The 12,445-nt window shown below is 46.0% G+C and overlaps 1 protein-coding gene across 12 annotated transcripts in view; it reads left to right on the top strand.

Annotated features, from left to right (window-relative positions):
- RGS8 (regulator of G protein signaling 8) overlaps positions 1-12,445 on the top strand; it is a 68,889-nt gene that overhangs the window by 23,760 nt on the left and 32,684 nt on the right. Inside the window, exons 1-3 of one of the 12 annotated variants that reach the window (XM_044002933.1) lie at positions 7,714-7,732; positions 8,334-8,407; positions 10,814-10,946. In XM_044002933.1, coding sequence (XP_043858868.1) covers positions 10,921-10,946 — 26 coding nt within the window. In that variant the 5' untranslated portion in view covers positions 7,714-7,732; positions 8,334-8,407; positions 10,814-10,920. The other 11 variants (XM_044002930.1, XM_044002926.1, XM_044002929.1 and 8 more) reach the window with 11 other exon arrangements.

Raw genomic sequence — 12,445 nt, 5'->3', positions numbered from 1 at the left:
GAGTGGGGGTGGAGGGACGGAGAGAGGACAGGAGAGAAGGGAGGGAATTGAAGGCCAAGGGGAATGGAGGGAAAAAAGGGAGCTTATATAACCTTCTATTGTCCAAGTAGCTCCAAGGGCGGGACAAATGTGTTAACTTATAAATCTCTGCAACACCTCTGGTAGGCAGGTAGGTGGTAAAAATGAATCCTGAAATAATAAGGTTCTATTTATATAGAACCTTTCTCCAAGGAGCTCAAATAGCTACACAGACATTATCCAATTAATCCTCACAACCTCCTTCTAAAGTAGGGAAGTGGCAATGGATGATTCCCATTTTACAGATGGAGCATGGGAGAACAAAAAAGGATTTTAGCTGGGGCCAAAGCCAGCCATCTTCTCTTCTAACCAGAGCCACACTCAACCAGGCAGCTTCTCAGCCTCCCTGGTCCATGTTGTTCTCATTGGCCTTATTTGCAAATATAGTGTAGTGGAAGTAGAGTTAGATGTGCTAAAAGCACAGGTCTGATGGCGTCACTCCCCTTCTCAAGAAACTTTAGCAACTCTCTCGATCACTCGCTCGCTCTCTCCTTCCTTCCTTCCTCTCTCTTTCTTTCTGAGGCAATTGGGGTTAAATGACTTGCCTAGGGTCACACAGCTAGCAAGTGTCTGAGCCTGGCTTTGAACTCAGGTCATCCTGACTCCCAGAGCCAGTGCTGTATCCACTGTACCATTTAGTTACCCCTCCCTATTTCTTTCTTTTTCTTTTTTCTTTTTTGGTGAGGCAATTGGGGTTAAATGACTTGCCCAGGGTCACACAGCTAGTAATTGTTAAGTGTCTGAGGCTGGATTTGAACTCGGGTCCTTCTGAATCCAGGGCTGGTGCTCTATCCACTATGCTACCTAGTTGCACCCCCTCCCTATTTCTTTTAAGATAAAATACAAACTCTTCTGTTTTGTATCCCTTTGGGGTATCTCAAATCCAAAAATATACTTTACAAAAAATATACACTAGACACCTTAAACTCAACATATCCAAAATTAACTCATTATTTTTCCCCTCTGAGCAACGTTCTTGTTACTGTGGAGGGCACCGCAGTGTTTCTCGTTCACTTAAGCTTGCTACCTAGGTGTCATCCTTGACTCTTTGCTCTCTCTCACCATCCCCCTTCTGATTTGTTGTCATGTTCTATCGATTGTACCTTTGCAATACTTCTTGTACATATTGACACAGCCACTACCTTAATACAAGCCCACATCACATACACCTGGACTCTTGCAGCAGCCTTCTGGTTGCTCCCCTTGCCTCAAGTCTCTTCCTACTCCAAGTCCATTCTTCACTCCACCATCAGAGTCATCTCCCTAAAGCCCAAGTCTGACCATGTGACATGACTTCCTACTCAATAAATTCCAGTGGCTTTCTACTACCCTCAGGATCATAAATCAAACCCTCTGTGTTTTAAAACCTTTCATAACCCAACCCCTTCCTCCTTTTCCAGTGTTCTTTATGCTTCACTCTCCTCCACGTTGTCTGCAATTCTGTGCCATCAGCCTCTTTGCTGTCCCTGGGACAGCCCACTCCATCTCCTGACTCCTGACATCTCCACTGACTGCCCCTATTGCCTGGAATGCTCTCCCTCCTCAGATCCACCTCCTGGTTTTTTTGGCTTCCCTCAAGTCCCAGCCAACATCCCATCTTCTGCAAGAAACCTTTCCCACATTTCTCTCTTTTTTTTTTGGCCGGGCAATGAGGGTTAAGTGACATGCCCAGGGTCACACAGCTAGTAAGTGTCAAGTGCCTGAGGCCAGATTTGAACTCAGGTCCTCCTGACTCCAGGGCTGGTGCTCTATCTACTGCATCACCTAGCTACCCCCTCCCACTGCCTCTTAATTCTAGTACTTTCCCTCGATGGATAATCTCCAATGGACTCTCTCTAGATCTTGTTTGTATTTACTTGTTTTGGTGCTGTGTTGTCTTCTAGGTTAGATTGTGAGCTCCTTGAGGGCAGGGACTGTGTCTCCCTTTCTCTTTCTCTTCTTCACTCTGAACATTAGGTGCTTAATAAAGGCCCCTTGATGTTGGTATTTAACGCCCTTCACAATCTGGCTCCAGCCTGTCTTAAGGAGACTGATTTCACATCACTCCCCCTCACTCACTCAACATTCCAGTCAAACTGGCCTATTTGCCGTTCCTTGTATATAACATTTCATCTCTTATCTTTTTATATTTGCACAGCCTGTTCCCATGATTGAAATGCTCTCCTGGAGTCCTTAGCTCCCTTCAAAAATCCATTCTACTTCCCCATTCTCCCTGGTGTCAGTACCCTGCCCCTCAAAGGCCTTTATATTTATTTTGGATATACTTGTCTGTGCACATGTTGTCTCTCCTGTTAGACTGTGAGCTTTGTGAGGGCAGGGATGGTTTTATTTATATCCTTGTATACTGTATGACAAGTGCAGCACCTGACATGTTGCCGTTGTTCAGTCCTTCAGTCATGTTCGACTCTTTGTGACCCCTTTGGTGCGAACCGTATCATGCCAGTGTTGTCCAAGGGGTTTTCTTGGCAAAGTTCCTGGAATGGTTTGTCATTTCCTCCTCCAGTGGATTAAGGCAAACAGTAGTTAAGTGACCTGTCCAGGATCACACAGCTAATAAGTCTCTGAAGGCAGATTTGAACTCAGGTCTTCCTGATTCCAGGCCCAGCCCTCTATCTGCTAAGCCACCTAGCTGTCTCCATCTGGCAAAAATGAAGGTGCTTAGCGAGTGTTTGGTGCTAGGGATATAAAGACAAAATTGAAGAGACCTGGGTTTTTCCAGGATCCTCCATATTTTTTTTTTCAGGGCAATGAGGGTTAAGTGACTTGCCCAGGGTCACACAGCTAGTAAGTGTCAAGTATCTGAGGCCAGATTTGAACTCAGGTACTCCCAAATCCAGGACCAGTGCTTTATCCACTATGCCACCTAGCTTCCTGGGGATCTTCCATTTTTGAAGAAATGATCCATCTTTCATTTTATAGACTTTGCCACTGTGCTTCAGCTACCTTTTTCTCACTGTCCTATACCCCCCTTTCCTATTTCTGTATCTTCCATTTTGAGGAAGGGCCAAGGAAGGCATCCCTCATTCTCAGGACTTCACCACCACGCCTCTCCCCACCCCCAATCTCCTTTTCAGCTCCCTTTTACTTATAATCTTACCCTGTTAGGATATAAGCTTCCTGAGGGCAGGAACTCTATTTTGTTTAACATGTTTTTGTATCCCCAACTTTAGCACAGTGCCTGGCACAAAGTAAGCACTTGATAAATGCTCAATGACTTGACTAGACTCCAGATGAGGTAGGGTACCAGATCCATAAGCTCATAGAGGTAACACTCTGCCCCCCCTCCCCCAACCCCATGTCAATTCTGATGTCTCATCATTGCCAAGGAGCTGGCTGGATGCTTGGGCTAAGGATGAGGAAACAGGAAGGTAAAAGCCAAGGGTGGTATCTCAATGGTGGGGACGAAAGTATAGGCATTTTGGAGCAAAACTCCTTTGGCCAAGTGGCATCTTTCAGTCCTGCCCTTCCTTGTGGCCTTCCTGTCTCCATGGTAACTCCACATCATCACCGTTTATGTTGATTCATGTTTCTGTCGTTACTAGGATTGTTCAGAAGTAGAGCTTGCTTTTAAAAGATTTGCAGAAGAGCGTTAGCACACAGGACCAAATTGAAATCTAATACATAAATGACCGTTTTTATGAAAAGCTTTTAAATATTGTACAGTCCCGGGTGGAATGTTGGCTAAATAAATACTTGTGGGCTATTTTTAATGGGCTTGTCCATAAACCTCCTACGTCACTCTGGCTTTTTAAAATATTGCATTGTGAAATCTAATTTGCTTGTTCTGTTATCCCTTTAATTATATTGTGCGTGTGTGTGTGTGTGTGTGTGTGTGTGTGTGTGTCCTGTGTGACAGTGGCATGGATCTCCCTAGCTTCTGATGAACTGGGCCCTTTTCTGCTACAGATACTGAGAAAACTCTCCCTTTGAAGGGCCACAGTACCTGGGCTATCCCAGAGGATTAACAGCAGACGTTAACTTTCTCTCTCAGCCCCAGTAGTTGTTGTTGTTGCTGAGTCGTTTCAGTTGTGTCTGACTCTCTGCGACTCCATCTGGGGTATTCTTGGCGAAGATACTGGCAAAGATATTTCTCCAGATCATTTTACAGATGAGGAAACTGAGGCAAACAGGGTTAGTGACTTGCCCAGGGTCACACAGCTAGTAAGTGTCTGTGGAAGGATTTGAACTCAGGCTCTCCTGACTCCAGGGCTGGCACTTCATCCACTGTGCCACCTAGCTGCCCAAATTGGGCCCAGAGAACTAGACTTTCTTGGTTACCTTATGAAACTATTGACTCATCATCATCCTATGGACCGCCACAACCCTGGATCTGTTTCAGAACCATAGTCTAGCTGTGCCTTCCTTCTCTTGGATTGGTAAAGTTGACTTTTTTTTTTTAGTATCTTGTTTAAATTTCATCTTAGTAGAGGCAGTCTAAGAGGCAGTGTGGTCTTTGAGTCAGGAAAAACCAGGGTGCAAGTCCTTCCTCTGACACACACCAACTCTATCACCTTAGGCAAATCACTTAACCTTTCAGCTCTTCAGTCACTGGCTATAAGTTGAAAATCGAGTGCCAAGCCACATAGGTGTAGAGGTTTTTCCCTCTGGGAGCTCCCCATACTGATGAAATCAAAGGTCAAAATAAAAATGAGCATATAGTTATGGCATGATTGCTCAAGCAAATGGGCCAAGTGAAGAAATTCTATGTGAAATCAGCTTTTATCTTTGGAAGCCAGAGGGGTTTTATTTTTGTTTGAAACAAATTGTACATATTTTGGAACTCATATGGCACTGGGGAACTAACATGTTTTGGTGACAATTCTCCTCCTATTTAGAAATGAAATCAATAAATTTGCATTGATTTCTTGCTAAACATATGTGCACATGGCATTCTATATATCCCTGCAGTAAGGCATTACTAATTCTACCAGTATCCTTCACGGTCCATTCAAATACAATGATGTTTTAGGATTAGTTGGTGTCTTTGCCTTGTCTCTCTTCATTTCCAGTCTCTTCTTTACTTATCTGTACAACTGAGCTTCGTAAAATGCAGGTTATGACCATAGGCATCTCCCCCACCTCGCTCCTTCAATAAACTCCAGTGGCTCCCTATCACCTCTAGGATCAAATATAAAATCCTCTCTTTGGCTTTTAATTCCCTTCAAAACCCAGTCACCCTCCTACCTCTCCAGTGTTCTTAAACCTTCCTCCCCTTCATGCAGACCACAATACCGTGTCTTTAGCCTCCTTGCTGTTCTTTGAACGTGACATTTCATTTTGCCACCCCAGGCATTTTCACTCACTGTCCCCCATCCCCGGAACACTCTGCCTCCTCCTCACAGCCTTCTAGCTTACCTGGCTTCTTTCCAGTCCCAGTTCAAAAGTCCCACCTTCTTCAGGAAGCCCTCTCTTGTCTTCCTTAATCTTAGTACTTTTCCTTTGAGACAACCCACCCAATTTATCCTGTCTATATCTCGTTTGCACATAGTTGTTTGAATGCTATCTGTCTCATTAGCTCTTTGAGAGCTGGGACTGTATTTTGTTTTATCTTATTTTATTTTTCGCTTTGCTTACGTCCGCAGCACTTAGCACAGGGCCTGACCCACAGAAAACACTTAATGTTTGTTGTTTAACTTTTGTCAAATTAATTGAGATACTTAACCATTCACCAGGAGATCTGGGTTTGAATCTCAGCTATAATGCTAGACAGCTGTGTGAAATTGGGCAAACCACTTTGACCTCTATTAGGGACAAATAATGTTTGTGCTATTCATCTTACAGAGTTTTGAGGAAAGTACTTTGGAAAGTTACTTTACAAACCTCAAGGTGCTCCAGAGATGTAACCAGAATTTTTTTTCACTTAGGGTAAAACTAGGTGTCTTATCAGTACAGACAGGAGATGGATGGGATGAACCTTTATCCCCCCAGATGCTGAGGGTCGAGGAAAGCTGGATCCTAGGGAGGAACATTCATGACTGTGGCTTGGGGTTATATGACTGCTTAGGTGTTGGAACCCTGGAGTTGGGAACTGTGCCAATCAGCAGAGGATTGAGAGGTGAGGTGTGGCGACATTCTTTGGGATAGAGAGGAATCATGTCGTTCATTCTATGGAGAAAGCAGCCTCTCTCTCCAACAGTACCCCCACCCTGCCATGTCGGTGTCCTGGGACAAAGTGTCGTGTGCCCCCTTGCTAGTTCCGGCTCTGTGTAGGCATGCGTCATTATTGCCGTTAACAGTACAGAATAGCACTTGACTTCTAGGGATTTTGTGTGATGGTGCCAGATGTTTTAAACATATAATCTTGGATGGTCACCGTCTGACTTGAGCGTTATTTATTCTTTATTTGCAAGGTGGTTATTCACAGAATTCATGTCTACAATTTGTATCTGTTGGTGCACTATTTTTTTATTTCATAGTTCAGGGTCCCAGGACAGTGCTCCCAGAGCCTAGAATCTGCTGGACTATTTATTTTTTTATTTATTTTGAAAGGAATTGACACTCGGCTGGCAACAGGACTGAAACCCACTGACAGTTCGAAAGTAAAAAACCACATCTTGTACCACTAAGGCCCCTTTGCTGAACCGAGCTACAGCATGGACATTATTAGAGCGAGACAATGAGTCACTGTAGAGACAGCAGTGAAATTGATATTGGCCCTTGTCACCAGGCAGCAGGCAGGGGCCGCCGCATCACTCACTCCCTTGACGGAATGCAGATTTTGCATGAAGAATCCCGAGGTGAAAAGTGGGCTTCTTCCAAGTGCTCACAGCCACTTTTCCTTAGGGATTCCTCCTCCTCGCTTTAGTAAATTCCTTCCTGGTGCTTGCAGGTGGAGGTGAATACCAGACATTTTTTTTTTCAAAGGGGACGTGTGCTTAGAGCAAGAGAATCCAAGACCAGGGGGAAAGCCAGGGAAGGTGCAGATTGGATTTGTCTTGGGAAGCTGGGTCTCCCCAGAGCTCCTTGGTATGGGCACAGGGCCTCAAAGTGGTCAAGGAGACTCAGAAGAGGTGTGGTGAGAAGGCAGACTAGAAAATGGGGGAGATTGTCAGAACTGGGTAGAACAAAGGGGAGGTCTCTCACCCTTTGCAAAGGCAAATCTCAGGAAGTTGCTGGGGGGTGGCAGAGAAAGGGAGGTGATTTTTCCCTGTGGGAAGATCCAGGTGAGAGCACAGGGTGAGAAATTAGGGTTGGGCAGGTAGAGAATATGGAAGGTCCTCATTAAGAGAAGAGCAGGAACATGGCAGGGGTTGGGGTTGGGGGGGAGGGGGAGGAGAGGGGAATGCTTCTCTGTTGGGAGGAGATGGCTGAAATATGGTACCTCATGGGAATGCTTCAGGTCTGTGAGGTTGAGCTCCGACATGAGTGAGGCATAGTAGCAAGAGGAAGGCTAGCTACCGCCTGAGGAAGGGAGTGGGATTCTGATGGGTTACCTGTAGACCAGAGCCTTCTGTCTGCATTTGTCACATGATGTTGGACCCAATAAAACACCCAATAGCCCCCTGCTCATTAGGAGGTTTGGCTTGGCTCTGGTCGCTGCTGTCAGCAGCTGTCTGGGGCAAGAATTCTTTGATTCCTGATCCCAGAGTAGCAACCGGCTCTCGGACTGCAGCAGAGCTCATTAAAGCCGGGCCGATTGGATGCTCGATTTCCAGTTAAGTCAGGGCTGAGGTGTGGGGGTGGGGCATGAGGAAGAAAATACTTCTAGCTGAACTCCCCCTCCCCCTCCCTCCCCCACCCCCACCCACACTCCACCCCTCAAGGTCTCCCGGTGCTGAAGCGAGGTTGGGATGTGCTTCCTTTTCATTTAACTGAAGCCCAAGGATCTAAGAATCAGGTTAGCAGGGAGGAAGAGTGCCGGGCAGGGTTCTGATCAGGTGGGCACCTCCTTCATGCTTCCAATGAAAATGGGTGAGCAGACACCGCGTGGCAAAGCCTAGCCAAGCCACCTCCTGCTGGGTGTGGGATGCTTGAGTATTTACTGGATGTGACAAGCAGAGGGGAGCTTTCTTCTGTACTGCTTGCTGCCTGGCAAAAGTGGTGGGAGGTGTGTGTGTGTGTGTGTGTGTGTGTGCACGCGTGTGTGTGTGCACGCGTGTGTGCTCTCGAGCTCGAGTGTGTGTATGTGAGTATGTGTGAGTGTGTGTGAGTGTGAATATGTGTGAATGTGTGCGTGTGTGCACTCACCCACAGGCATGCGTTCTTTACCCCGCCAAGGATTTGACTGCTAAGAGATAGATTTGCTCTCTCCTCAGAGCTCCTTGATCAGCAACCTCTCTGACCACCTGGTTGGCAAAGACCCACAGGCCATGAGGACAGGTCAAAGGCAGTGAGTATGGCTTTTCTTTCTTTCTCTTCATCTGGGTACCTACGTGTGCAAGAGTACATTATCCATATTTAACTAACCTATCTTTAACCTACCTCTCTATGCATATTGATTGCTTTCTCCCAGTCGAAGTCTCCATGACTCCTACCTTCTCTCCTGTCTAGTTTTTTTTTCCCCCCTGAATTTAACCCTTGGGTTTTTTTACTCCTTGGGTGGGTGGGTGGGGGCTCTTCATCCTCCTCACCCTCTGCTCTCCTATGGAATGCAGGAGATTGACCTCCCTGAGCCAGCCAAGAGGCTGTGTTCCCTTGGGGATGCTATCAAATACCTCACCTTTCCCTTTGTACCTCAGCTCACTATACTAAGGTTTCGGGGTAAACTTTGGGTGCCAGGACTCTGATGGCTGAGCAAAATCACCAGCTTTGGAATTGGTCAGGGTAGGAAGAGGGAGCTTGGGATACGGCGACCTAAGGATTCCCACTGAATGGGATCAGATGCTGGGTTTATCAAGGGAACATAAGAGTCGCCTTGTTTGGGACAGGGTCTGGGGAGTGATGGAATGGGGGTCGGTTAGGGTGACATAACAGCGTCTGACAGCAGGCAGCCAAGAGATCCAGGGAAGGGAATCCGCTGGAGATGTGAGTCATTTTGGGGAGTGGGGGTGGGAGGGACTGCAGGGGAAATGAGAAGAGAGGGAAGGTTGAGGTAGAATGTGCCAGGAGATGGCTTGTCAGGTGTGGGCAAGTGACCTTGCCTGCTCTGTCTGGGGTGTGAGGGACTGAGCAGGGCAGTGCTGAGCTCCTGACTGTCGATGTAAGCAGTCAGGAAGGACATGTGTACTCCGGACATGTGTCTTTCCCTTCCACAGGGTCTCCACTCTGGTCAAGAGGAAGACTAGGGCAAAAAAGGCTGGAAGTATTGATTTCTATGGTTATCCTTTTAGCTTGAAACTCTGACTCCAGTGGCAGCATAATTCAAGACAGTGGTTAGGACAGGGCTTGGGAAAATGGATTCTCTGACTTGTAACATAATTCCCTAATTTCTTGTAGTAGGGAATTTTAAAACCATAAAATCTCAAGAGGCTTATTTTAGCCCTATTTGTGATTGTATTGCATTCCTACCCACTACCAGCTCTGCAATTTAGTTAGGGATGTCAAGGGAAAAGGAGGTGAAATGATTTACCCAGGGTCAAAGAGGTGAGACTTCTCTCTATCCATTTTGCAACGCTGCCTCTTAAAATGCTAATTAATTAATATGTATTTTTTAAAATATTTGACAATATGCTGTTTATTGCTAGGGTTCCTTTGAGGAACTATTTTTGGAGGGGATGCCCCCTCTAAAACTTGATTTTTCTTCTCTCTGGTCTTTTTACCTGTTATCTTTGTGGAAGTAGACAGATAGGAATATAACAGGCTTTGTTCTTGCTGAACAGTTCAGAAGGAAGGAAACACAAGCCAGTCGGTCTCAATACACATCCTGATGACTTCTCAATGGTCAGGGATGTAGGAAATTAGGGGAGGTCGGTTGCCTTAATAGAAGACCCAGATAGAATCTGTATACACACACACACAGAGTTGAGATGGTGGCTTTTGCACACCCTAGGCAAGGTTTGAAAGTTGGACCCCTTTGCATTGAAAGATTATATTACCCCCATATCTAAAATGTCTCCCTTTCCCCCATTAGCCTTCTGTACAACACATATGATTTGACTTACCACAAAATAAGTCCTTATGAACCACAGAGAACAGAATTTTCTGACTAAAAAAATGGGCATTTATAAAAACCAACATTAAGAAATGTTCCTCGTCAAGCCCTCTCTTGTGTTGTGCTCCAGACCTTTGCCTACCTGGCTCCCCTCAGTCCTGGCTCTGTTTGTAGCCCTACAAAGGAGAGCTGGTGGGTTGCTAGCACCTGAAAAGGCTTCCTTGGAGTTTTTCCAACTTTCTTCCTACTCTTTCATCCTAGACAAGCTGGGAGAGGGAGGTATAAGACAGAATGCCATCCAAGCACTCTATTTTGAATCTATTGGAGGGCAGGGTGGGAAAAGGGTCAGCCAAGGCATCATCAGTGTAGATTTGCCTCACCCATTAGTCATCTCAGCTTTGCCCTTGGAGAGAAGAGCATTTTGGGGACCGCTAACTCCATCCTTCCCTTGGGCCATATGTCCCACTTTCCTCTAAATGATGGCCGGTAGTTTGGGAAACTGTGACTCCTGGCCAATCTTAAAGCAATCAGAGTCCACTCGGCTTGTTTTGGACAGAATAACCCTGGGTGGGCCCACTTGGCTGAGGACACACCGACCCTCCATGGCTGGGGGCCTGGACCCAAAGCCTCCCTGAGAGGAGATGGAGTGAAGGGGGCTTGAGAGGGCCAAGGCCCCCTCTTTTACCTAGGATTCTTTGATTTTAGGTGAGAGGACGTGCAAGGGTAAACCCCTCTTCCCCGCAGTCTTACCTCCTGCCTTGAAGGCCCTGCAAGCCAGCCAATTAAAGGGTTGCCCATAGCCGGATACCTGTATGGCGGCCTTACTGATGCCTCGGAGGTAACTGAACCATGATGCGCATTTTTGCCCCACCTCTTTTCCTTTCCTCCTTGCCTCCTGCTCTCCCCTGTGCTTCTGTCCCACTCAAGCTTTCTCTGCTCATGGTGCCCCCTCCCCCTGCACTGCTTTGCCTTGTATGCCCCATAATGGGATTGTGATCTTGTACAATGTCCTCTGCTCCAGGTGGGGGATTCTTTAGTCCCAAACCTTGTGGCTGCCAGGTATATTCCCATTATGCAGATGACTGACAGGTGTGAGGATGGAAGCCCAAGGAAGTGTGCTAAGTTATTTGTTCTTGTTACTTTTCTCCCCATAGTTAATTGGAAGACTCTAATAGTGTATGCTAGGACAGCTGCTTCAGGGAGGAGAACAAGTTGGTTTTGTCCAACCCCTTCAGGCTATAAACCTAATCCTGATCTTTGGCCCTCCCTTCTTCTGTTATTTCTGATTTCTTCCACTTGAACTAAACAGGTCATATACCTGAGGCCTGATGTAGCCTAGAAAGACAATAAAACTTGTTCATTCTCAGAGCATCATCAGGGGAAGTTTCTGCCTAAGGGCCCCAAGGTGGTCTCTGACACAGGTAATGCTATAATCTGCAGGATCTTGCCGATCAGACCATATAGATTTATAAATTATGGTTTACTCAAATTCCTGTAGCAGCCTCTCCTCACCTTCTGAGATAGCTAGTACAAGCATATGCATTTTACAGAAGAGGAACAATGAGGCTTAGCGAGGTAGTAAGAAGCAGCAAGGTTTTTTTTCAAAACTCCAAGGCCGGCATTCAGCTTTTCATCTTAGAATCATTGGAAATACCTCTAAGGGAGTGGTTACTCAACTTCCTTTTATACTTTTAAGATCCCTAAGCTCAGAGCAGTGTGGTGAATTATTGAAGGCTGGGCTCCTGGCCTATAGAATGACTTGTGACAGCCTTTACTTCAATTTGAGGACCTGAGAGCCCTTAATTAGTCATTTAAATGCTTTGTCATCTATCCAAGACTCATGCTCCCAAAGATCCCAGCCATCTGTAAGAGCAAGTGGCTGTGCCCTGTTACTTACCATCAGATGTGGGGAGAGAACTATTGTAGTCAATACAGAGATATGAAAGAGATGGCTTGGTTATGGGAACCGAGGGAGGTGGTAGGAGACTAGGACGTGCAGAAACAACTGTCTATTGGAGGAGCGGCCTTAATGGAGACTTAAATATTCTGGACCTTAAATGGTCTTGAAGAGATAGAATGTGCACATAAAATGTGCTTCCATTGCCACTGGCCTCCCTTGGATGCAGCAAAGCAGAGCTAGAGGGTCTTTCTCGGCTGTGGGGTAGGAAGTCACTGGGACCAATAGAAAGGGAAGAGCAGGCACAGAAAACCATTGTTACAGAACCTCCTCCAGCCTTCAGGATTATTGCTTTGTAAATAAGGAAATGGGCATATCCCTTCCCTTATAAATGAAGTAAAAATTCTGAATATATGAAAGTGAGCTTGATATTTTTGTTT

The sequence above is a fragment of the Dromiciops gliroides genome, chromosome 4 (assembly GCF_019393635.1).
Source record: "Dromiciops gliroides isolate mDroGli1 chromosome 4, mDroGli1.pri, whole genome shotgun sequence".
In the NCBI taxonomy this organism is placed as follows: Eukaryota; Metazoa; Chordata; class Mammalia; order Microbiotheria; family Microbiotheriidae; genus Dromiciops; species Dromiciops gliroides.
The sequence above is the reverse complement of the archived record's forward strand: the minus strand, read 5'-3'. Positions and strand labels throughout refer to the sequence as shown.